Source organism: Passer montanus, unplaced genomic scaffold (genome assembly GCF_014805655.1).
Source record: "Passer montanus isolate IOZ18808 unplaced genomic scaffold, ASM1480565v1 scaffold18, whole genome shotgun sequence".
Lineage (NCBI taxonomy): Eukaryota > Metazoa > Chordata > Aves > Passeriformes > Passeridae > Passer > Passer montanus.
Window position 1 is genome coordinate 10,088,137 of NW_024365381.1, and position 27,079 is coordinate 10,115,215.

Here is a 27,079-nt window from a genome sequence, read left to right on the forward strand (position 1 = left end):
GCGAGCGNCCGCCGGGGACGGCCGGGCCCGGTGTTCGGGCGAGCCCTGCGGCACACGCCCACGGGCCGGGGAGGGTCCGTGTCGCTGCCCGGAGCGCCGGGCCTGGGCAGCTGCTGACACCGAGCGGGGTCGGGCCGGGGCCTGACCCGCACCCTCAGCGGCGCGGAGGCCTCCGAGGGGCTGGGAGCGCTGTCTGCGGCGAGGCTGCTCCGGCCCGAGGCAGGGCTGAGGCCGGGTGGCGGGGGTGCCCCCATAGCGCTGGCAGCTGCTTCTTGCTGCTCGCTGGAGGGAGAAAGCACGGGTTAGCCGCGCCGCGTTTGTCTGATCGATACTTGCTTTGCTTTCTCTTCTGCGAGCAGCTTACTTGGCGTGCCACCTCTGTTTATTAGGCTAAATGTAAGCACATGACAGCGACAGTTGTAACTCCTGTTGTTCTGACCTAGGAAAGCCAAAGGAAGCAAGGAAGAACTTTTTTAGACAGGCTATTTTAACATTAACAGCTTCATTAGAAAAAAAATGTCTTGGTGAGTCCCTTTCCAGGTAAAACAAGCAAAGTTTTAGTTTGTGTCTGTATATACACAGTTCATTTATAAATTTCATTCATTCATAGTTACGTTTCAAATAAAAATTTCATTTATTTAGAAATATAAAATAAAGTTGTTTGGGAAGATGTCCTGAATCCATTTTCAAAAGAAACTGTTTTAACAAACCATAAATTTTGAGGTCCGTCATTCAGACTTTGGTGCAACTCTATTAGTTACTCCTCCCTGTCTTCTGATTCTCTCTGCTCGTCAGTCGCTGAGGGTTTTTTGTTTGCTGGATTTGTGCTGGCTTTCTTTACCAGTCTATAAGCCGGATTTTGTGGTTGGTGTTTCAATTGGTTTTCTCTCCAGTAATTTAATTAGAATTTTAACATGCTGCTGTGTGAAAAATCTCATTCTGATAGTTGACATCTGGTTGAAAGTTTTCATTTTTTTCCATTGTGGTTGCCTTGTCCCTGATAATTACTACCAGTAGCAGCCTTGAAACAACATTGTTTTTATTCTGTAGCCCAACCAAAGAATTAGAGTAAAATTTTAAAAGTAGGAGCAGTGTAATTAATATTTATTTTCATCTGATCCTACATTTAAGTTATATTTTAAGTTAGATGTGCCTTTTTTTTAATGGCAGATGTGGAAGGGAGTTATTCTAGTGAGTACTACACTTTCTTTTTCCAAACAATTTGCTTGCTCCCAGCAGACTTGTTAAATTGGTGTGTCTTCCTATTGGCTCTTCACTAAGTTAGCCCCCAAAGTTAGTAAGCACTGTGCCCTGGTCTTGCTAGGTACATATTTATTCATAAATAAACAGCTTCTGGTCTGTTTATGAAAATAGGCTTAGCTCTCTCTTTAAATACAATGCTGTCTTGCAGTGCTTGTGTCTTGCTGCTGCCAAAAGTGAGAGGCTTTGCTTTGTGATGTCCTCTGTTGTAAGAGTTTTTCAAGATCTCTCAATACATTAGCTGAGTATACTAAAGCAGCAGAAAAATATTTGTTTTCTTTCCCTGGGTTTGTTTCCTTCCATTTTAGTGAGTAAAATTACTGTGTAGAGTTCTGGTGAGTGCTGAAATTCACACAAGGTAGGAGCCACTTGGGATGGACTGGCACTCCACCCTTGAGGTGTATTGATTATTTATTTTTTATGTTGCCAAGCCTGTGATTTATCTAGGCCTGCTCATTTTCTCTTAAAAACATTGAGCTCTTTCCTGAAATTTAGTTAGGTCAGTCAGACTTCCTCTTTCCCCTATATTGCTGTATCCTCTTTTGTTATGCAACATACAGTTCACACAGGACAATTTTCTTATCTAACTTTCTTGTGGAAGAACATAGAAAGCTGTTACATACATGTGGCATGTAGATGTAGCTGGTACATAAATGGAACTGAATGCATGTTAGTTCTTGAGGCTCAGCTGAAATACTGTCTTGTGTAGCACCAGGTCACTTTTGTAGCATAACAGTATTAAAGATTTGTCTATATTTTAAATAGTTAAGTGTAACTCAGTCATCCTTGAAAATTACTGTTAAATTTATCAGTAGTCCAAAACAGAACAACTTGGAACAATTGTGCTCTGCTGAGATAAAACATGGAAGTTGTGCTCTGAGCAAGTATGCAATGCTCCTCTTTTATTGCACAAGAAGGAATGAAAAACTGTTTAAATTATTAGTTTGTTGCTGACTGATTTCTGTAGCTGATGAACTAATTTGATAACACTTAAGAGGCCCTTATTTTAGTGCTGGAAAATCCCTATTATGACCTCTTAGTAGATGTGATAGTTTGATATCATGATTAAATACAGAATGGTTGTCTTTGGTATATGTGAACTCCAGAAACTGGAGTAGGGAGGGGAGGGAAACCTGTTCATGTTAAGAACAAAGGTTTTTTACACATCTCTTTCTTTTCAGCATCTCAAGAAGAAAGGTCCATTTTGTGTGGAAATAAGTGATTCCCAGAGGACTGTCCCAATGACAGAGCTGTCTGCACATTTACCCCAGTTTCAGCATGGGCAGCTGACAGAAAACTTCCCTGATACCCACCTCAGCAACACCGTATGTAACAAACAATTTTAGTACCTGCTAGCAGTTAAATGGGGATAAATAGTTTGTTGGGATTCATTTTTTCTTTCTGAACTGTTGTGGTGATAAGCAGTGCCAAAAGAAATATGCTGCAAAATATATGATGTTCTAAACTCATTTTTATGTACAAATAAGACCTCCCCCAGTTTAAAGTGGTGTTGGAGTGACCAAGCCATCAAGGGGAAAAAAAAAAGGGTCAGACACTCTGGTATCAAACACTGACATTTACAGTATTTAGTGAGCTCTCATGATCTGCCTGGCTGTGGTCTGCTTGGTTCACAGGTTTCTCAGTCACAGAGTTAATTTTAGTCTAAGTGGAGGTTGAAGCCTGGGTTTTATTACTGCCATTGCTGGAGGACTGTTCCTCTGCAGGAAGAACAGCTCTGTCTTGTCTTACTTGTGAATAATTTTCAAGGTGCTCTCCTGGTTCTTGAGGTTTTGAGGGTGAAGGAACTCAAAACCTGAAGTTTTATATGATTGCTTTGAAATATCTAAGCACATAGTTGTTGCTAAAACTATACCATTGTACCATATGTATTTTGGAAAAATCAGGTTTAGATTATCTACTTGGGTGTGGTGCCCCAGGCTCTTAGACTTGTCACACCGTTCTTTGTTCCTGCTATAGCTCTTGAATATCAGGTTTCCTTGTGGCATGGAAATGCTTTTGTGAGGCTGGGCCACTTGTAAATGTCTCTATAGCAGTAGTTCAAGAAAGTGTTCTGATTCCTGCTTCAAGTCTTCTGTACAATCGGCAGTTTAAATAGAATTTTGAAAAATCCTCAGATTTTTAGCTTCATCATGCTATACCAATAAAAATATAAAGCATGTGAAAAATTAGAAAAGTGGGAACTTTCCTACTGCGTCCCTTCTCATTTTACTTCAGAGGAAATGAAAAAGATTTCTTTTCCTCTTGGACAGGTGAGAGATTAATCATTATTGAAAACTTCTGCCAGATTAAAAAGGCAGAGCTCAGTAATAAGCTGTGGGCTCACTATCCTTACAGATAACTTGGTGGTGCTCCTTACCAGCAAAGGGTTCTATGTTCTTCTCACTAACAGACTGTGCTGATGAATAACTGCTACTTGTGCCTTTTCTTTCCAAGTTTAAGTAACTGTAGTTTTGATACTAAGTTATAATGATGTTTCTCCCCCTTACACATCTATTTTGTTTTTGTACATACCTACAAAAGTCCTTTCCTGCTGAAGTATACTAGCTTCTGTGGCTAACAAGTCAGCATGTGAAATCCCTAAGTGCTGTAATTTGCTATCTCTTCTTCTAGTCACACACTAAGAGTTCAACCCAATCTTCAATATCTGCCACTGCATAATGACCTTTTAACATCAGTGGTGTATGGGAACTTATGAAGTCCATGCCCACTGTCAGGCATGGTGGTCTGCCTCAATGGATAAATCTGGATTTAATAGCTAAAAACTTCTTATCAAATATGCTAAGTTTTTATCTCTTGGTTCAGGGGCATTGGTCTGGGTTTGCTATTAACTATTTTCCTGATAGGGTAAGAAACACTATCATTTGCTTTTGATATTGTTTATTCACCTGAAAGCGCGTAGTTCGTAACTTACATTTGCTTACGGTGTTACAACAGGTGTTACTGACTTTTTAGCTTCAGAGTTTTCACTTTTAACTATGTCTGAGGAAAGTGAAGAGTCTGTTCCTTTGCTTCCACTTCAGCAAGAGTCCATGGCCTCTGCTCTGTTTAATACTGATCAGGTAGGATATAAGTGCACTTTGTTCTTTTAAGCAGTGGGGCACACGCATGTCACATTCAGCTACACTTTAGTAGCCTGAAAGGACAGCTTATTTTCTAGCTTTAAGTGCAAATGAGAGAATAACTTGTGTAATTCTTTATGCTGATCTGGTTTTCATGCACTGTGTTTTAGTATGTAAAGGCCTTTTTTGATTGCATCTTTGTTCCTAGCTAGTGAAGGGAATGAAATGATACATATTGGTCTAATTTCTTCCATTTTTCTCTTTGTTTGATATAACAGGTTTTTGTAGTGGTGTTACTACTTGATCAGGCTTTTCCTTTGGATGATTTTGTGTTTGCTCTGTGAAGCTGTAGATTTTTAACTTATTTCAATATATTTCTGTTCCAGAGTTGGGGTAAGTGCTCCCTCATGCAAGACTGTTATTACAGCAGAGAAAAAGCGACACATTTGGCAAGTGTGCAGAAACCGAAGGACTCGGTTTGCTCTGCTTGTGCAGAGTTCCAAGACTGTGTTCATCTCCAGTGTGTTGTTACTTATGATCATCTTAAGCAGTTTATTTAGATGCTTAATTTTATTGCTGTCTTTCTGTAGACTGAGAGAAATGGAGTATCTTACTATCAAAGTGAAAAATGTTACATTTCTGCTGTAATCTGTACAGAAATTGGTTTAGTTGTGGCCAGCATTTCAGATTAATTAAACATGATCTCTTTATTTGCATTCTCCCTTATTCCCATTTCTATCTGACTTTCAATAATTGTATGTGAGGACTTTATGCAAAATGCCAAGTGATTTATAATAAAATTTTCATTTAGTAAGAAATAATTTTGATCCCAGCATCTTTTTCAGTGCATATTTCAAATTAATGATAGTAAATTCAAACTAAGGTTAAAACCGTGACTGTAAAAATCTGCTTGTGTCCTAGTTTTAATTGTTTAATTTAAACAATTTTAGTTTGGAGTTTTTTCTCCTCTTACATTCTATTTCCTTATTGAAAAATGAAACAGATTTTTCAAGGACAGATCTTGAAACCCTGCTGAGCTTGATCATGAGGATACCACAAAAAAAAAGGAAGGAATAAGCAGAGCATTTGGTGCATATTATTACTTTGTACTGCTCTGTAAAAGCAAATTTTTCATGAGTTGGGGAAGTTGTAAAGCTTCAACCAGGGTTTTAGCAGTGTCAGTATTTACAGTTCAAAGTCCAGGGACTTGTGCTTCTTAATCACTTAGGTGTTTTAAAAACCCCACTAGGAGTTTCTGAGTGTGTACTTACCATCGTCTCTTTTCTGAGGGTGGGGCTGGGAAAATTCTATAGAGACAATCTCTAAAATTATTATTGATTTATTGAAAAACTGCAGTGAATTAATGAGATAGAAATCAGTAGTTATGTTTGGAAATGCTACTGAGGTCAGGTAATTAGACTTTAACATTGCACATTTAAGGAAAAAATTACCTGAGTAGGAATACTTAAGGAAAAAATCGTTAAGTTCTTTTCAGTGCCCTGTCTTTTGTCCAGATCAATTTTAAGAAAACTGAGTGATATTTTAAAGACATTGCAAAAGGTATCCTTGAGTTTATTGTACATTTTAATCTAATGCTGCTTTAGTGCATTTGGTCAAACAGAAATGTTCTGCAGGAAGTAATTCAGAAGAAATTAGATTAATTTGGTAAGAAATAAAAAAGTATTTTTATCTCCTGTATTAAACTTCTTGAATTTGAACAGTACAGCACTGATTTTGGACATGGTAATACACTAAAAAAATGAGTGGTTTATATCAACTGTCACATTTTAGTGCTTGTTTAGTGTGTCTGGTAATGGTTTTGTTTCTTTGTAGTCCAGAAAAGGTAAAGCATAGATCACTCTCCTGTTGTGCTCTCTGTACGTGCACACAACATAGAAAAGGTGAATGCCCCCTGCCCATGGTGCTTCTTGAAGAGGGTGCAAAATATTTGTGACACCAGGAGCCTGGAGTGCAGGCCTGATCACTTACTAATAGGTGATGTTCCCAGTTTGTGCTTTTGCTTCCATTGGAAGTTTACCTCTGTGTTGGTGTTTGAGTTATATGCTTGATGTTCCATGTGTTACACTCTTCATGTTTCAGTGTTAGGCGGGAGAGGAAGCACTTCCATATTTGTGATAAGAGTGGTGGAATTTCTTCAATATCAGTGAAAGGATGTGGCAGTAGTTTCCATGGGAAGGAAGAAAATCTGCATGCTTAACTTTCCATACTGAAACTTTGGGATCAAATAGCAGTCTGAAGACCGAGAATAACCTGAGTTTGATCATCATTTGTGTCATTCATACTAAAAACATGAGAACATCATATCTCATGAAAATCCAATTTAATATATGTTTCTACTTAGTATACTCTAGTGGGAGTAACACAGTAAAGCAAGGAGACATTTTCTTGGGATTTTCATGGAGAGGGAATCCTAAATGTGTTTGGCATTATTCTTAAGGGTCAGTACAGCTGATTCTTTTCAAGTTACAGGCATTCTACTGTTATGCTTCCTTTGATAAAGGGAAAAAGATGCCTTTACTCATATTTCAAAATTCTTTTTAAAGGAATGGCTCTTCAGATGCTGCCAGCCTACTTGTGACTGTTTTTAATGTAAATGTTTCTAACATGACCCTGTGCTCCCATTCTTTTAATAACTATGATGCAGTTAATTATTACTGTTTCAATCCCTGCTGTGGCAAGTGTTCACTGCTGTGGCAGTAAATATTATCTTACATGTTTCCTCCTCAGGGTCATCTTTAGCTTAAGGTACAAGCACATGACTCTGGAGAGTTGCTGAGGGAAGTGGTTTTTATGTGTTGCAGAATGACAACAGTGAAAGACGTCGCCATGATAATAGTGAGCGCAGAAGAAATGACAATGCCGAGTCTGAGACAAATGGGCAGCCACAAAACAACATTCAGCAGGTGGTGGAGCAAGATGAAGAAGAAGATGAAGAGCTAACACTGAAATATGGGGCAAAACATGTGATTATGCTGTTTGTGCCTGTCACGCTTTGCATGGTGGTTGTTGTTGCAACTATCAAGTCTGTCAGCTTTTATACACGCAAGGATGGACAGCTGTATGTATCAGTATTTTCCCCTAACTTTTTAGTGGACTTAGATAATTTTCTTCAAACTCTCAATTCTTTTGGAGTCTGATTCAAGCAGTGAACTTCCTCTTTCCTCTGTTTTCCCCTTCTCCAATCCAAAGATAGTTTTGTTTTATTCCTTCCAGAAACCAGACGCTTCTCTTTGCAGTACTGTTGACATTAGTTGTTTGTCTGGTGACCAGTGGGGATTATATCTTGGTTGTTATTGCTTGATTCAAATCCTCATCCTCATTTTAATACTTTATCATGCTCTGTGGTATTTATAAAATAAACACCATCTTAAGCCAAAGCCATTGCACTTGTACTATGCTAGAATACAAGAGTTTTGGAAAAGGAACAAAATTACTAGTGTTAATGAAGTAACATATATGCCATGTTCTGGTTTGCCCATGCTGTTTGATAAAGAAATTCAAATGCAAGGGGAATATAACTTCAAGAGGTTCTGTCCTGGCAGATGTTTCTGTAGAAGTTTTTGGCATTTTGGTAAAATATTAATGTTGCCAAAATAACCCTCAATTCCAGTGAAAGCTGATTTGAGAGCAAGGGGGCAGAGGAAGAATACTGAGCCTGTCAGAAACTGCAGCAAGTCATAGAATCACAGAATGTTGAAGAGTTAGAATAGACCTTAAAGATCTGTTCCACTGTGAAAACATTTAGACAGAATGATTCAGAGTGTGTTTGGCTTTGAAATGTTGTATAATATAAGCATGTCATTTTTTTTTCTTACAATGAGTGTTTTCTCTCTGTCTCCTTCCCACCCCACAATGAAGTAGTTGCCTCAGGAGATTGTATTTCTTTACGAAAAAGTGAGTTGAGCCCATGCATTGTGTTATTGAAATCACAGAGGAGCCTTTCGTGGTGAATCCCTAGGTGAAATTCCAGCTGCACTGGTCAGCACATGAGTGGTATTGTGGGAGAGTAGCAGAGACACACAGCATGGGAGTAGCCATATCAAACTGTAGGCTGCTGTGGGCTTTATCTGCTTTACAAAGCACAAAGCAGTAGTAAGCTAAAAATGTAGGAAGGGCAGGTCTTCTAAGGAATTCAAGTTTGCCTGATATGATACTATGCCACCTTTCAAGTTTTGCCTTAGTGGAAAATAGATGTGCTTTTACAGCTCCGAATTGAAAGATTACTGCAGTTTTGTTTGATGTTGGCCTCACATACCAGAAACATCAGTGCATTCAGTGTAATTTCAGTTGACTTTTTGTTTTTGTAGCATCTACACTCCTTTCACAGAAGAGACAGAGACAGTAGGACAGAGAGCCTTGAATTCTATTCTTAATGCAGCCATCATGATCAGCGTTATCATTGTCATGACCATCCTCCTGGTTGTGCTTTACAAATACAGGTGCTACAAGGTAAGTAGTTGTGCTAGTTTTATTTATTAGTACAGATTATATAGAGAATGGAACAAAATGAAGGCTTATCAAGGATGAGTGAGCGAAAGTAGCAGAACTGGTGATTTAATTCACCGTTTCAATTTTGTGGCTTCTGTTCATTTGGCACAAAGCAGGGCAAAGGCCCAATGCTATCACTGCCATCTGTTCTGTCAGTTAGAAATACATTGCTTCTATTTTTTTGAAATTTTTATGCACTGAAATCTCTCTGAGGTCAAGAAATAAAAAGGACAGACTTGGTCCTATTTTGAGGGCCCCCTCTCCCTCCCTGTCCCTGATACAGATGTCTCCCATCAGTGTGTGTGTGGCTGTACACACCAGGCAATATTCGTATGGCAAACACTGAGACTCTAAGGCTCTTTGTGAAAGGCTTCAATCTTGTAATGATGTCATCTAGGCAAGTCCAGGCTTAGCATAATTAATTGCAGTGCCACTTGCATGGGAGGAGTTGTCCATGAAAATTCCTGGTTTGTTTTGGTCTTAATGATCCATTTGACAAGGCTTAGCCTAATAAAGCTTCTCAGTATGCAGCCAGGACCTTGAATCAGTTGTAAAACACATAGTGGGATTCAAAGGTTTGCTTCATTTCATTTTGTTTTCAAGAGGGAACAGTGGTTTTGGTCTTCCTGTCTTTACAAATTATCTGTTGAGTGGCAGGGGAAATTATTTTTGCCTGATTCTGTATACATCATGGTATACTGATTTTTGACATATGGACCTTCACTTTTATTATAGTGTGGTATTACATCTGAACTGACAAATTGCTCTTGTTAAACTGGCAATGCTCTTCATTTTAATGTTAGCTAGGTTCCTTAGTAGCCACTTGGTTCTCCTCAGGTGCTGAAGGCAACAACTTCTTTTCACTAAGCTTTTCACATTTCTGTTTTCCTTCTTAACCTTTTAAAGAACAGCATATTTTCCATACAAAAATAATTTTTCTACTAAAAATTAGAATTATTACATACCATAAATTTCCTGTGGTTATATTTTATGCTATTTACACTTAATTATTAACTTATTTTTTAATTTCCTGTCAGAATATTTCTATGCTGCTATATCAGAATGCTGTGAAGTGTAGCTACCTGCAATAAAGTTCTATTTTAACTTCAGTTCTATATGTAGATTGTAGTCCAGATTATGAGGAATGGAATTTATAATGAAAGAACATTAAGTCTTCATCTAGTAGTGATAATTTGCTTCTCCTCACAAGATTTATATCTGAAAACTCTTTTGAAGAAAGGAAATACTACTTCAACTTCACTGTTGTTAGTTTCCTGTGGTTGTCTTGTACATGATATGTTAAGCATGATCCTGGTTCTAGCTCTTCAGTCTAACCAAAAACAGCATCTTTGAAAGGGATTGTATTTGATTAGCTTTTTCTTTTTAATTTATTATTCTCTGCATCCTTCGTTGTTTCACTCTGCCTAACCAAAGTCTGACTGCTGTAGCTCATTTTAATTCTCTGCATCCTGCAGCCCATCCTTAATTTTTATTCAAGTTGTAGCAGATAAAGCCAAATTTGTACCAGCAATCAATTAGCGTCAAAGTTGTTGTTAAATGAAAAATGAAAAATCTGTAATTAGAAGTCAAAAATCCTGTTGTGGTATCCTGCTAGGAAAACAGCAAGCAAAACTTACAAGAATTACTCTAGAAAAGTCACTTGTAAGAAAAGAGACCCCCTGATCTGGAAAATGCTATAGTAAATGAGATACATACTGAGAATAAAGCAAGCATCTTAGATCAACTCTTGAAACTACCTCCTCTGGTTCTGTTGATAGTAGTTATGCAAAGTGTGTAGAAGTTAACTGGACTGTGACCTTGGTGTTTGACACTGTCAGCATTCACTACTTTTTTGGGATGAAACATTACTGTTCACTTTATTTTCTTAAGTGATAGGAGTTTAAGAGCTTATATTACAAATACAAAAACTACGGGAGAGCTTTCTTTGCTGTTTTCTTAAAGTAGTTTCAACTGACTTTACAGAGGAATAAAATTACTCTTGTTAGATCCCTGCTTAGTAGCTCTAGAAGTAGTTGGAAAATTTGGTTCTGTTTGAGTCAATATATACTGATGTTCACCTTTGAAAGGTTCTTTCTCCCACTTGCTGTTAATGGTGAGAGTTTGAAATACTGAGACAGATACACTTAGGCATTTTCCTGCAGCATCTTTACAGGCACCTTTACAGGTGCTTATTGTGTGTGGGAATTTCTTGAGTCTTTTTGAGAACATACTAGCAAAAGTCTGTTAGATTAGGAGGTTAAATGACAGATTTTATTAGGTTGAAAGTTAAATTTTAACCTCTTTTGAGAAGCAGTGTAAAGGAGGAGAGTGAATGTTTCAAAAATGACCAGAAATTTTAAAAATGTATATGAAATATGTGTCATTAGACTCAATGTACTAAATTTCTAGCTGTAATGGCTGGATTCTTGATTTGTCACAGAGTCCTGGTTGCATCACTTAAATGTGATTCTTTTGGTCTTTGTGCATATGCACTTTACTTTTAAGCTAATTTTTGCTAAATATTTTAAGAACATCAGATGCGTTCTATACATCTCTAAGAAGAGGACAAAGATAGCACATTTTTTAACAGCTTCTAAGTAGTTTAATCTGGTGTACATATATAGCAAATTTAGCCAGGTAATTTTCCACTGATTGTATCTGTTGAAAGCAGGATTCCTTATGTAGCTTTTATTTCTAGATTATTGCTAACGGGTTGTCTACTTGTAATGCTGGGTCAGATTTTATAAAAGAGATTCTGTGCTGGGACTTCGACAAATATATGTTCATTCTCAGTTAAGAGATATTAAGATATTACTGGAGTTAAAGAGATCTTCAGTCGTGGATTTTTCATTTTGCATGATAAATACCAGAAGAGTGCACTTCTGTCAGTGCAAAGTCTAAGTGCCTGTCATTTCAAGGTTTAAATCTTTGAGTGGCCCTGCTGAGTACATCACTGAACTGTTCTTTATTCAGTTGTTGGGCATGTAAGTCTGCTGTCATATCAAAATTAGGAATTATGTCTGTAGATGACTGATAGAGAATATCGAAATCCTTATATAGTCATTCATCAGTGACATTTCAGCAGATAAGTACTGAAGGTTTTTCTGGGTTCCAGCATTTTATAACTGCATTCTGAAAGTTGCTTGAAATCAGAGCAGCACAAAAGTGAATCATGTTTTCCATCTGTGTTCGTGCTGGATGATTCTGCTATGCTGTAATGCCATTGGTATCAAAATGGTCTAAAAATACACAAACAGTAGTGTTCAATAGAGCTAAAGAACATCTACTGAAAGTTCACAAAGCATTTAAAATTCGTAAGTGTGAAGTTAAATACACCAATGTGCATAGACTAAACATGAATGTAGCACCAACCAAAGAGGAAGATATCTTAAATAATTTTCTTGCTTTAAACAGAAGGAAAAATAACCTTAAAAGCCTTTTAATGTATGCTAAATTTAAAATAATAAGTCTAAAAACATCTGTATTGATATCTTCTTTTCCAGGTGATCCATGGTTGGCTTATCATTTCTTCTCTTTTGCTGCTTTTCTTTTTCTCATTCATCTACCTGGGGTAAGTGAACTAAACCATTAATATGCTATTTTTCATATATCACTTTATGTATGTATTTATTTTAGAACTGGGCCTTGAATCTTAAGAGGAATGATAGTGAGTAAGCTATTGCCGTAAATTTTTTAGTTTTGTATAGGCTGATAGAGTACACATAAAAGACAGAGTGATTCATAGGTTTGTAATGCACCTGATTAGGTACAGATGGTGTGTGTGTCTATTGCATGCATCACCAGAATAAGCACATCTTGCTTATCAGAATAAGCATATCTTGGGAGGAGCTTGTTCCACTGACATGTCTTCTGATAACTTAATTTATCATTGATATGTGACTCAAGGGCAGTTGTTTGCATCATGGCTTTGTTAGCTGTATATGCAAAGGCTGTCTGCATGGACGTGGTGGAGTCAGCTGAAAATATCTCACCAAAACACATTCAGTGCTTTTCTTCTCAAATTTGGAAGCATGCCCATGTCCAGACATCAAGAAAATTTGGCCAAAATACTCAGTATTGTCTAAAATGAGCAGCCTCCTCAGGGTTTCTAACTAGAGTTATGTAATGAAATTATTATACTCTATATGTTTTTATGCCACTTGGTAACAAACACTTCTCTTTGAAGCAGCTTATTTGATTTGATCTCTGGAAGGAGAATGTGATCTTTCCTTCAGTCACTGATTTTTGCTAAATGTGATCTGTGATGCCTTTTTGGTCAGTAGTTTCTCTAACCCTAACAATGGCTTTTGAAATACAAGGCAGTTCCTTCATCTGTCTCTGCTGCCTTACAGCAGTGCTGGCTTCCTTTTGCCAGAGGTTCAGAAAGTGAGGCAGTTTGTAGACCAATTATGCATGATGCCAGTAAGGGATGTCCTGTTAACACTGTACAGCTCAAAGGTCAGCTGGCAGCTGCAGACAACAAGTTTGCTGGAGGAAAGTATTATGCAAATTATAGGGTTCTTAGTGGCTTGATGAGTTGGTAGCAGAAGATTCTGCAAAAAGCCTTCACAACCATTTCTTCCCTTGAGTCAGCAGAAATCACCTGTCACTTGGTGATGGCATTTGTCTATTTTGGTTTTGCTTCTTGAGGTTCTTAATTAGTTTATAGTTATTTGGTGTGACAGGGACATGGTTCATCCAAAAATAAAGCTTTTTATTTCAGTGTTTATGGGGAATAATAGAACAAACATGTATCCTTAAAGTTATCAAAGCATTCTACAGGCAGCGTGTTAGTAGAGAGAGATCTTTGCCTGCCTTTAAAGATCCGTTATAACCTCACAAGTTCTGATCATTCTGATTTTTAAAAGTTGCGAGCATAATCAAAATGACTGATTTTGCAGTAATGTCCTTTCCTGTCAGCTTCTGCCTTGACTGAGAAGAAAATAGAACCTTAACAAAATTTTTTGAAAAAGCAAAAGAGTTGGTGTGAAGCAAATACTGGCAAAATGTATCCTATAGTTAAGCATTAATTGGAGAAAGAATTTTACATTTATACATTGAATATGAAAAATTTTTTAAAGATATTCTGAAGTTTGCATCTGTAATTTGTTTCCATTGTTTCAAGCAAATGCCATCTATATTGTTTTCTTTTTTTTTAGTGAGGTTTTTAAGACATATAATGTTGCCATGGACTACATTACGGTTGCACTCATGATCTGGAACTTTGGTGTTGTGGGAATGATTTGTATCCATTGGAAGGGTCCTCTTCGGCTCCAGCAGGCATATCTCATTATGATAAGCGCTCTCATGGCCTTGGTGTTCATTAAGTACCTTCCTGAATGGACTGCATGGCTTATCCTGGCTGTCATTTCAGTGTATGGTAAGTGTGGGAGCAAGGCACAGTAACAGGTCCTGTGGTGGGAATTTCTTTTGTTCCCTGACTTTTTCATTTTTCTGACTAGACCTTAAAAAAAAAGTCTGTGTGTATCATCCAAAGTAGCAGATAAGGTGATTGCAGACTTTATAAATAAGATTGTGATCCTAAACTAAGATCAGTTCCCTGCAGCTGAGGGCTTTGTATTACTGTATGATCCCATCTTCTTTCACATTTCCTGAACTCTCTATAGATTCTTTGGGGAGGAGAGCTGAGGTAATTCAAGAGAGGAAGAGATGAGAGACCCATTTTGATCTTTTTTATGAAGGTGGAGAACTTTCAGCTTCTCATTTTGCCCAAGAATCTTTGGAATCCTTTTTACATTCAGAATTTAGGAGCTTGTCATTTCTGTACAGTGCCATAGAAATATAGATTTGCCCAACCTATGACTTGCTCAAATTTGTGGACATAGAAACAACAACCTGATCCATACCTGATAATATAGTGAGAAAGAAAGAAGTAAGGATTAAGAGCAGTTTGCATTGCTCAAAGTCATTTTATATTTAGAATGATGTGGTTGTGAGATCAGTTTCATTGGCTTTTTTTTTTTTAAATTCATTGTAGTTGTCACATGCTGCTCTTTTTCAGAATGATGGCTGAGAGGAACCTAGCTGTAGTTTTTCCATAAAGCTTTAGGGGGCACTGAGCACTTGGTAAGAAGATCACTGTATCCTAAATACTGATTTAATTTCCAGGCAAGACTAAAATTCAGTTACTTAGACATAATTAAAACATTACAGATAAGTGAAGATGTGCTCTTAATTTTAATTTTTTGGAGGCATGTAAGTGTGCTGAATGTGTGCTCTCATAGTCACTGATCATAATAAAGACTGAGAATCTGTCCAGATGTAAGTGCAGGGGTTGATAAGATTTGATTAGCTCTGATACATCAGTGTACTCCTTAAGTGTCCTCTTTCTTCAGGGAGAGGAAAATTGTCCCCTGTGTGTATGCCCATTGATCACAAAGCACATGAAGAAAAACTTCCCATCCCCCAGCCCTATTTCCACCCTTCATGCAATTGGAACGAATCTGAGTGCTTCAAGCATTCAGCCTTTATTCAGTGATAGCAAAACAAAATTACTCGAGATTTTCCAAGACCATGATGTGGTTGTTTTGAGTACAGGGGATGTAAGTTTTCAAAGCCTGCAACCCCATTGTTTACTGGAGTGGGACCAGCAGTGGTGCCAGGGCAGCTGGCTCAGGTGCAGAAGGCCTGCTCTGAGCAGCACACAGCTCCTGACAAGTCAGCTGTTCCTTTCAGTGTCAGATTGAGTTTCAAATTAATTTAAAGACATATGGTGAGTGGACAAGTGCAAAAGGCAGTAGCAATGTTACAGCTCTCTATCCCAATATGCCTGTTTCACAAGAATTAAGTAAGCTTCACCTGTTGTCTTAAAATTTCTTTTAGCATTAAACTTAGATTACAAAAAGCTTTCCTAATAGAAGGCAAGCTTGGGTATTTCCAAGATGGTAGTTGAAGAGTAGCTTTCTTGAATTATTCACAGGTCAACATATAGGCACAGGCACATTTGCAGTTGCATAATATCGTAAGTGAGGAATATAATGTTTTAAAATTTGTATGCATATTAGAATAATATGTAAAATAGGTTGCATAACTGAGAATATTAAAAAGCATTGCTGTAGGATACTGAATTGTGGCCAATGGCTGTCTTTGAAATCTTTATTCAGGGTGCATTTTCTTACTTCTAGTCTCTCCAAGTGTTACAGAAAAGAAATGTAACTATGTCTGCAGGGATGTAAGATCTGTTTGCTTTTCCTTTCAGATTTGATTGCTGTCCTGTGTCCTAAAGGTCCTCTTCGTATGTTGGTTGAAACAGCTCAAGAGAGAAATGAAACTCTCTTTCCAGCACTTATTTACTCCTGTAAGTACATTTTGTTAAATTCTTTAAGCTTGCAATCACCCACTCATCTGAAGCAATCTTCTAATTTTTCTGGGTTTTAATAAGATGCTTTTCAGCTAAATTCTTGATCTGTTCACTTGGGCCTCCGTTTTTGTTTCACTGTTGACTGAAAAATGTGGAACATCATCTGACTGAGACATTTCAAGATAAAAACCAACATGTTTTGTTCCAAAACACAAACAGGAAGAATGGTAACAGACCTTGTTTTGGATAAAGTACTATGTCCTTAGGCTGTGAATTAAGCCTGTTCAAAGGAAGCAATTGTTTCCAGAAAATATTAACCAGCTTTCAGTCCTTAAATAACCTGTGTCTTAGTATAAGAAATGTGAGAAATTACTAGAAAGAGGTTTGTTTGTGTGACTGTTTTCTCAATGGCTTGTCCTCTTTGGTAAATTGTTTCTCCCTGCAGTTGTGAAAAATAACCTATTGAATTCAAGTTGCTTTTGTGACCTGTGTATCAATTAGTACATAATTCCATTGTTTCTGAAGTTCCATGTTGCTGGATAACGGTGAAAAAGGCTAATCATAAGTCACTATGCTGCTGGTGCTGCAGACAGGCCTGTATTTGAAAGCAGGAAGTGTTCTGCAGTCTGGCCACTTCAGAGACAAGCTTACAGTGGAGAAAGGGAGGACTTTCTTTATCTGTCACACTTGCACAGCATCAGTAAAATGTGGCATAGCTTCCTGTTACTCTGTTTTGTGAGAGGAGAGGTTAACACTGAGAGCTTGAATTAAAATATACCTTTTAGATGTAACAACATTTGGTTACCTCCAGATTGGAGGATTTTTTGTGATGGTGAAGGCAGAGAACAATTAACTTTGATATAGATACTGCCTCTGAATTGACATAACTCTCTAATAGTGTTTAGAGACCTTTTTACTTGCAGATAAAATAACTGAATAAGGAAAAAAAGTAAAGAAATTCTTGATTTTCAGAGTGAGCCTCATATGTAGAAGTAATTTGTCTGGCAACAGCTGTTGCCTTTTTTTTTTTCAAAATCTAGTAGAAATAAATTTTATTCACCAGTTTTTGTAAATGTGTTGTTGCTGGTACTGGCTGTGTTCCAGATATTATTGTGCTTTAATGAGACTAAAATTGCCTGTTGGAAAAGATAGTTGTATCCAAAAAAACCATGAAAAATGAGAAATAATGGATTGATGCTGGCACTATCGCAGAATTTCATACATCTGAAGATACAATTAGCTATGCTGTTGTGGTTTGCATTTCTTTGATAGCAACAATGATATGGCTTGTGAACATGGCTGAGGAAGATCCAGAAGCCCAACGGAAGTCCAAAAACTCTGCTTTTGGTAAACAAGGTGAGCTTTGCTTTGACAAACCTTTGTCACTTTATTGGAATACATGTTTCTGGATACTTGTTTTTTAGTTTTTTAAAGAGTTCTGGGTGCTCTAGTAGAATGAAAGATTAATTCTAATTAAGAATGATGGGTCTGTCAAGACTTGAAGAATTGTTTACTTATTGTGCAGTAAATGTTCTTGCATTCATTTTTCTGGGCTCTGGGATGTTGGTGTTGAAATGACTCAACATAAAACTATCAACTGAGCTCAACTGCTTGTCAAACTGGGATGATACAGTATAATACCAACTCATTTATACTTGTGTTAAACAGAAATACACCTAGCCCTTCTGGCTATGCAGATAGTGTTTAAAATGTGGAGTTTGTTTATTTATATGTGTTACTAAAGCAGAGTGCAGTTTCTGAATTGAACATGCTTGAAGGTGTCCATGTATATGTAACTTTCAGTAAAGTTTTCTATTTTACTGGAAAATTAAGCTGTCAATGTCAACTAAAGAAGCTAATTAAATATTAGATGATAGTTTATTCCTTAAATTGTGGTCTTTGTTAGGTCACCACAGAACTTCCACTTTCATGTGGATGTACTCCTGAATACTAGGATTGAGTGCAACATGTAGGTGCTGTGACTGCAGAATGTATGTTGACTCCTGAATGTTTAAGTAAACATTAAAATCCTAAGAGAGGATGGCTTGTGATTTTGTGTGCCACTGTAGATGTTGCTAAGTATTATAGAGTACCTTTTTCTATCCTGTTCTTCTGTGATGTTATATGTAGAGAGACTTTCATGTTTTAGAAGGCACATTTTTGGAGGAGTCTTAAATGCCTTTCTTCCTTTGAGCTCCGGCAAGCCGGACCCAGAATGAAGATGCTGAAGCAGATGATGGTGGCTTTAGTCAGGAATGGCAGCAACAGAGGGACAACAGAATAGGACCCATTGAATCAACACCTGAGTCACGTGCTGCTGTTCAGGCTCTATCCAGCAACTTTCAAACAAGTGAAGACCCTGAAGAACGTGAGTGTGGACTACTCTGTCTGAAAAGCTTACTGAATCTGAAGCTAGTCAGTCAGGCATCCTGAGTGCACAGATGCAGGATTCTGTGAGCTCTTAGCAAGCTGAAGAGATGCACTTGCTCCTGATGAGTACTGATATGCCTCATAGGAATAATGGTGTTGCTTTTTGGTAGCGTTTCATTCTGTTGCAGGGGTGAGTAATATTGGCCAAATTGCTCTTTAGTTTGATACACAGCTCAAAACTTCTGTTGCACAAGCTGTTTTCAGACATTACATGGTCAGTTGCATTAGCCTTTGTCTTTTTCATGCAGTGTTCTGCTGTGTATCACCTCTTTTGGATTTTAGGCCCTGTAAATGGAGTCATTAACAGGCTTTTTATGCCTCAAGATTAAACTGCTGTAATCCACTTGGTAGGAAGCAATGTTTAAAACCTGATTGGAGACTGAAATTAATGCAGAATGCAATGGGCTTACTTAGTTTTCTCCAGCATGTTGATAAGGTGAAATATCTTTGGAAAGTATGTGATATCAGTACTCAAATACCTGTTTTAACAGGCTCATGAGTTCCAGTTGGAGTTCAAGCTGCTATTAGGTATGCAAAGCTCTAAATAAATTAGGGTGTGCCTGTCATGTGATACTGCCATATTTTAGCAGGTGCAGCTGCTTCCTCTGATGATCAGGTGCTCCTCTGTTTAAAAATACAGAGATTTCTACTTTAAGAAGAGTTTTAAAATTTACTTACTAAAAAAGTCCAAGTTCCGCATGCTGCAAATCCTTTTTAATTTCCAGAGCTTAAGAAGATAACATTGTGATGCAAAAATTTTAGCAAAGCGGCTATTTCAATTAATTTTTTAACTAAAACTCTTGTCTGGCCAGGCTAATAATTTTCTCCTTCCTGTATTCCTGCAGTGAGGAGTAATGATCCAGTCAGACTTGTCAGCCAACATTAGTTTGCTACAAGTCTGAAGCAGTGAAGGTCTGTTTCAGCAGTTTAAGGGTGTTTTAGTGCTTAAGAGATTTTCATGAATGCACTGTTCCAGGCATTTTATTGGAGGCCTGTTGAAAGAGAGTAGGGTTGCCTTTTTTCTTTTATGCATTTTCTCCCTTTTTTCCTTTTTCCTTTCCCCTCTCCTCCCACCTCCATAATTAATCAGACATCCACGTATGTTTTGATGTTCTTAGTTCCTCTTGGAACTCCAAAATGAATGTTGGGCTGGACTGTAGTGAGGTGGAAAGTAATCAGCAGGACACATGAAAACAGCTGGTCACCTGATGCTGGCCTTTCTTAATTAACATCTTGGACTAAATGCTCAGAATGTAAACTGGCATTCAGGAAATCTTACAGTGCTTGCAGAAATAATTGAGTATTGTGCTTCCAGTTGCTAAAGTGGTAATAACTTTAAGAATAAGTTAAAAGAATAAATGAATGAATTTTCCTAAATTTCACATGTTGGACTAAGTATCTTGAGTTTTTGCCTCTGTGATAAGCTCTGTACTTACACACAAGTGCTTTTAAGAACTACCTGCATAAGAATTCTCTAGGAAAATTGGGAAGGCAGTGGAATATTTTGCAGTTTATAGGTTTCTAATTGGCAAAAAATATATCTTGTGCAAGGGATTTGTTTTTTCTCCTCCCTCAGCCAGCTTAAAGGAATTGCTCTTCAGTATTCTGTTGAATATGACAAGACAACCAAAAGTGGACACCCCTCCACAAGTAAAATTACAGATATCTGAGTTTGTATATACTGCATTTATATGTCCAGGAAAATAGGAGCATAAGCAAATTCTAATTAAAGGGTGAATTAATTGAGTAGTGTAGCATTTCTAAGCCATCTTGTTTCACAGGAGTTTATCACTTAGTTCAGGAGTAGTACTAATTTTGAAAACAAAATGTTATTTTTAGCAAGTCTTGTTAATAGTTAATGTAAATATATATTATTCTTTGATAATTACTGACATGTAGTATTAGTAGACTGATACTTAATGCTTCCATATGTTCACTTTGCAGGAGGAGTAAAGCTCGGTTTAGGAGACTTCATTTTCTACAGTGTCCTCGTTGGCAAAGCCTCTGCAACAGCAAGTGGGGACTGGAATACAACTTTAGCATGTTTTGTAGCCATATTAATTGTGAGTATAATGTAAAATTATAACAGGGATAGTTCCTAATGTTCATCAAGGATAAAGTGTAACTGCTGCATTTTGTCTTTGATCTTGTTTATTGGGTGGCCAGACTGAAAACTGGTGAGGACTTTAGCAGTGATTTTTATTGGCTGTTCATCTGTCACTAAAGCCTTTAATTTAGGAAGACATAAAACATAACCTGTAGCATTAACCTTTATACATACATATATTTTATATAATTTTTTGCTTGTCAGAGTTCCCTAATTTCTCCTTTTGTCTTTTGTGTTTTGTTTTGTTTTTTTCTTCTCCTTAGGGTTTGTGCCTTACACTTCTGCTTCTTGCCATCTTTAAGAAGGCCTTACCAGCTCTTCCAATCTCCATAACATTTGGGCTAGTTTTTTACTTTGCTACAGATAACTTGGTGCAACCATTTATGGACCAGCTAGCATTCCATCAATTTTATATCTAGCAGACATGATTCTGAAATGGATATCTGTAGCAAATCTGGGAGGAGGAAAAATGGTTTTCCCTCAGTTCTCAAGGGAGACTGAAGTCAAATACTCAAGATTCCAAGGCGGAATCATTACACCTTCCTCCAATGGTGGTTTTTGGTTTGGTTTTTTCCCTGAGACAACTGCTGCACTGGGCACCATATGATTTTTCCTGTGTGAAAGTGGCTTCTTCCTGATGGCCAGTCTAAGCCAGGTGCTGTTATATCAGAGGTCATCTGATATACATATCTCTGGTAAGGACCACCTGTGTGAAAATTGCTAATGCTTCCACCAGCAACGTGATCTCTTACCACAGGCTGATTGTTTTCACAGCGCTAAGGGTGCTCAGGACTTCCTTGATGTTAACAGAGGAAGCTGACAAATCCCATGGAACTTGTCCCTATAACAGCTTGAAGAGAGAGAGCCCAATCTGGAATTCTTCAGCAGTGACATTTTGCCAGTGGAGTCCTGACTGTGTAACAGGAAAGGACTTTGTAGCAATTCGACAAAGGGAGAAAGTACTGTCACTCTAAGAGTGCTCCATGACTTCATAGCCTCTGTGCCTGAGTGTGTTTGGTTTAGTAAATCTAAAACTTTTTCTCCTTTCCCACACTGGAACTAGGACCTCTTCTCAGTTTTAATACTTTGCATTCTCAAGCATGGAGTGCACCTCCTGTACACCTGCTCCTGTTTATTTAGCTGCTTAGACTTGGACTGAATTATTTGGCAGTAGAGGATCATAAGGTCCTAATTTGGATCCTACATTCTAAAAGGTTAATAAACTACATTAAAAAGCAGTTTTGAGACTTACTCTTCGTGCTCTTGCTAATAATTTTGCTAGAACACCATTTCAAACCCCACATTTGAAAATAGTCACCAACAGCACGGACTGCATCACTGGTGGATGTTCCTTCTTGTTGACATTGTTATGAAATAAGTAGGTGTTTGCAGCAATCCCAGATGGAGTTTAGCTTGCCAGATCTAGAGATCAAAGTGCTATTAGGAGCTCTTCTATTGCATCATTGAAATTCTTGGTCATCAAAAACATGGTTTAGAGTTCTGTTGACCTGTGTATTGGTCACTCAGCTGTCTAACACCTCAGGCTGGCAAGGATTTTTTTTTTGTGCAGTATCTTTATTGATGAGGATGCTTAAGTTAAGTGAGAGATTGCTTAATGTCACTAAGGAGCAAAATTTGTGGCTCTCTTCACTTTAATTACCTCTCTTGTGAGGAGCTGGTAATTGGCAAAATGAAAGACAATTATCACTGAAAAGAAGATAGGAGATCTGGAACTTGTTGTAAGAAGGGTCTGTTCAAACCTTAAAACTGCTAAACTCTGATTTCTTCTTCATTTGAAAAAACTCCTTTATGAATAATGGCTTGGAAATGAGATGAGTGAGATGAAGTTGGTTTTGCCATAAATTCTTACTGTGTACAAGTAGTGTTTTTTTTCTTGGGAGCCATAGGGAGTGGATGGGCATTCCATTTTACTTGCATGTTGATACTGGAGTCCTTGCCAAGTAGAGCAACTGTCAAAATCCTAACACTAGCTCCTTTTACCTTTTTCCCCTGGGGTTTTATTTCAGTGCCTATAGGTTCATAGGACTGAAACATCAGAGATGCTCATTGACCATTGCCCAAGTAAAGAAAGAAAGACTGTGATGTATAAATCTGCTTTAAAACCAAGAAAGGCTTTATTTGATTGTCCTTAGTAATATATGTCTTTTCCAGTATGACTTGTTAACTGTAGTGTTAGCATTTACATTTCATAAAATACATCGTCTTGTCTCATCTAAAGTATTTTTATTCATCTCATTTGTGTGCTGATTCATTGTGTATAGCATTAATAAACCAACTATATCAAAATTGCTCACAGTGACTTTTCAAGTCAAACTTGTTTGTGTTTTCTAGCTTAAATTACTGTTCCATATTTTGTTGCAATGAAGTCTGACTTAAAACAGGTTGGTTGGTGAGGGTTTTACAGATCTCTGTTGTCATTTTTTGATTAGTTTTTGTGTTTGGTTTTTTTTTAACAAGACTTTGAGTAGTTTTTATGCCATTGTAACTTGTTCTTTTCCTGAGCTAAAAGAAATCCCTCATATGTTTTATTGAGCATCCCAGCTATAGTTCCATTGTATAGAACCATTGTATAGGTTTGCTAGGAGTTGGCATTGCTAGCATTTGTGTATCTGAGCTGGCTCTCAGTTAAGGGTTGACTTAAATGCAGAAGTCATCTCTCTTATTTCTTTTTTGGCTTCGATATGCATCAGGGGAGCATTACCTCCATTAAGAGTTGCTTTAGAATATGTAGAAATGTACAAAAGCTTTTTCATGTACTTGAATGGGTGTTAGATGTGCAACCCAAGGAAGAGCTCAGAACCTTCCAACACTAAACTGCCAGTCTTCCACTTCCCAGAGCTGCTTCTGTAACTCTGAAGTGTTAATTTCTGAGCTAGTGTAGAGTTACAGTGGTGGAGACTATAAAATTTGTATTCACAGAAGCTGTTCAAGTTTGTTTGAATCTCAAAATAGGTTTAGAAGGGAAATTGCTTTTATAAGTAGCTATGTGTTAAAGTACACTGCTTATTACCAGGTCTTAGGTACACCTTCAAAAACCAGATGAAATTTTCAAGGCCAAATCATGGTAGCTTGTGTTTCAGATGAGATCTTGCAGCTAAGGATTATCTCAGAACAGAGGTCCAAATAAGGTTCAGTGGCCAATAGGTTTTGTTTGCATTTGGGTTGTTACTACACAAATGTGAAGGTCGTGTCACTTTTCTTTGTCTTGAAACACTGATCTAATTTGAGGATTCACCTCAGTTAGATTGTTGTAACTGAAAGATTTCTCATTAGTAGTCTACATTTTTGAGAGAGTTTCCATTATTATTAAATTAGTATGTTAATGACAGCACATTAGGCTGTAGCTCTGAAAGAACTATGCTGTTAGCTGAGGAGATTCATGCCTTCTGTGCTCAGGCAGATTTGACTTGTAGCTGTTGTGTGGCTGTTCCAGGGTTCATAATTTGAAACTGGCTATCACAGTAGCTTTCTCTCCCCTTTCAACTTACAGCAGTAGGTCTCCTTCTTTGGCTAAGATTCAATTCAATATATAAATGAGAAGACATAATAGTTTTCCTAAATTCCAGGCACTTGCATTTCTCTCTCTCTTTTTTTTTTTTTTTCCTTCTATGGGGGGATTTAATCCAGGGCAAAGAAAGAGACCCCTGGAAGTTGGTTTTACAGCAAAGGCTTAGGGTGCTGTTTTACCTGTGTATGGCTATTATGGTCACACTCAAATTCAAGTGTCATCTCTGTGAGGTGCATCCTGAAGGTGTAAGAATGTAATGCTGCAACACATTAATGATAGTTCTGGATGGGTAGATGATGACTTCATTGAGCCAAAAAAATCAAGGGCTGTGCTCCACTAAAAATGGCTGATCTTCTCAATGCACAAAGCAGACACAGGCTATTTCAGGCATTGGAGGCTGCTGCTTCTCAGATATACAGATATATATCTGTTCCTATAGACATACAGATTCATGGACTCTGGACCTGTAGATGACAACTCTTCTGCCATTAGTGTGGTCAAGGATTAAATATGCAGAAGTAACTTTGGGGTTGATGGTACTGTTCAACAAAACTTAGCAAAATGCTTTATTTCAAAAATTACTTTGACAGTGCTGTTGAAACAGGTTTAATAGACTTTGGGACATGTCTGCACTGTGATTGCATCTCAGTGGTAACTTGGTCATTGGAAATGTTGAAACAGGAACTAGAATGGAATTCTTTTACACTCAAAGCATTTGCTGTTTTCTTTTTTACAGACACTGGTTTGTACATAACCTGAATTAAATGTGAATGTTTTTTAAACATCTTTCCGGTTCTTGATAAGATATGGTTTTGATAGATTACTGCAAATTTTCCTGTATTTGTCTAATTATTAAAATAAAAGTTGCATGGATCCTGATTCATTTTGCCTTTACTACATTATTTTAAAGTCATCACTTAAAGCTCTTGGAGGCATAAGCACTGTAGTTATTTTTATTCAACATTTAATGAGTAGGATTTCTTTCTTAAGGCATTTTAAGTTGCTGCTATAATTCCCACCAATAGAGCTTCAACTGATTTTTGTAGAATTACTTTCTTTCAAAAGCTACTTTTTGTGTTCCTTTAAAGAGTCAGTCAAAGCCTTTTGCAAAAGCACCCATAAGGTATAATTAAGGCATGAAAAATGAATTATACTGAAACACCAGCTGGCACAATGAAGATTACCAGAAAAATACATAGAATATTCAGAAAGAAAACACTTCATGAACAGTGTTGTGTATTGTTATTTTGAAATTGATTTCTTATCAATATGATTGAAACGGAAGAGCTTTGAGTTTTTCTTGTTTTGGAAAAGTATTCACTGCAAAGTTCAGATTTGTTTAAGTTGACTAACTTCTATTGAAGAGGGTTTGGTTGGTTTTTTTTGAAGGGGGGCAGGGGTTAACCTTTGTCTCTGCATTAAAGACCTAAAGAAAAGTCCATCCTGACAAGTAGAAAGTGAAGTATAGGTGGTAGGAGGCCGTGTGGATGAGCCGTGTAACTGAGCCCCACCAGGAGATGGAGAAGAGGTAGAAGCAGGGGCAGATGACCCAAAGGGAGCATAGAGCTGTTTTCTGATCTTGCAGGGCTAGTGTTAAGAAAGCAAAGGCCCCTCTAGAATTGCATCTGGCTAGAGATGTAGAGGGCAAGAAGAAGGGAAACATTTTGCAATTATGGGAAGGCATTTTACAATTATATAATGGCAAAAGGAAGACTTGGGAAATAAAGGTGCCCCTCTCCCCCACCCCTGCTGAATGGGGCAGGGTACCTTGTGACAAAGGACATGGAGAAGGCTGTGGTACTTGTTGCCTTCTTTGCCTCAGTCTTTATTGGTGGGACTGGCTTTTAAGAGTCCCATATCACTGGGGCCAGAGGGAAAATCTGGAACGAGGTAGATCTGGGTGGAAGAGGTCAGCTTAGGGAGCTTGCAGACAAACTGGGTATACTTAAGTGTGTGAGGCCTGACAGGTTGCAGCCGTAAGTGCTAAGGGAGATGGCTGATGTCATTGCAAGGCCACTCTCAATTGTCTTTAAATGGTCCTGATAGCTGGGAGAGCCTCCTGGAAACTGGACGAGAGCAAATTTAAGTCCTATCCTCAAGAGGAGCAGTAAAGAAGAGCAGGTGAACTACAGGTTGTTCAGCCTTGCCCCAGTCCCTGGGAAGATGATATGGAAAATCATGCTGGAAAGCACTTCCAAGTATATGAAGGACAAGAGGATGATTGGGAGTAACTAGCAGGAATTTATAAAGTGAAAATCATGCTTGACCAACCTCTTTGCCTTCCACAATGTCTTGCTCAATGAGGGGAGAGCAGCTGATGTTGTTTACTTGGACTTGTAAAGCTTTTCACACCATTTCCCATAACCTTACCATAGAGAAGCAGATGAAGTTTAGGTTAGATAAGGGGATAGTGAGATGGACTGAAAACTGCCCTGGTGCTCAGGCTCGCAGGGTTGTGACCAGCAGCACAGAGTCCAGTTGGAAGCAAATCATTAGTGGTATATCAAAGGGCTCAGTACTGAGGTCAGTGCTGTTCAGTTTATTAATTTATGGTTTGAATGATGAAAAGGAGTGTTCCCTCAGCACGTTTGCAGATTACACAAGAATTGTAAGCAGTGGCTGATAGACCAGATGACTCTGCAACAATTTAGAGGGACTTCAACAGGCTGGAGAACTGTATGGAAAACAATCTCATGAAATTTAACAAAGCCCTCCACCTGGGGAAGAGTAGCCTCAGGCACCAGTGCCTGCTGGGGTCTGACCACCTGCAAAGTAGTAGAATTTTATCTTAGACTAAATACTCAATTTGGAGCTACAATCTAATATGCTAATTTAATTACCCC

The 27,079-nt window shown here is 37.9% G+C and overlaps 1 protein-coding gene across 4 annotated transcripts; it reads left to right on the forward strand.

The window, feature by feature from the left end:
* Positions 1-33: 33 nt before the first annotated feature.
* PSEN1 (presenilin 1) lies at positions 34-25,115 on the forward strand. Of its 4 annotated transcripts, XM_039704919.1 has the most exons (12): positions 34-524; positions 2,442-2,585; positions 4,302-4,340; positions 7,163-7,419; positions 8,669-8,810; positions 12,353-12,420; positions 14,009-14,229; positions 16,069-16,167; positions 17,443-17,526; positions 18,365-18,538; positions 20,545-20,663; positions 20,971-25,115. In XM_039704919.1, the coding sequence occupies exons 2-12, from the start codon at positions 2,502-2,504 to the stop codon at positions 21,124-21,126; spliced, it is 1,443 nt and encodes a 480-aa protein (XP_039560853.1). In that variant the 5' UTR covers positions 34-524; positions 2,442-2,501; the 3' UTR covers positions 21,127-25,115. The 4 variants fall into 4 exon arrangements, with proteins under 4 accessions (XP_039560853.1, XP_039560851.1, XP_039560849.1 ...); XM_039704917.1 differs by lacking the exon at positions 4,302-4,340 and having other exon boundaries at positions 36-524; positions 20,971-21,559; XM_039704915.1 differs by lacking the exon at positions 34-524 and having other exon boundaries at positions 2,437-2,585; positions 4,216-4,340.
* Positions 25,116-27,079: the final 1,964 nt, after the last annotated feature.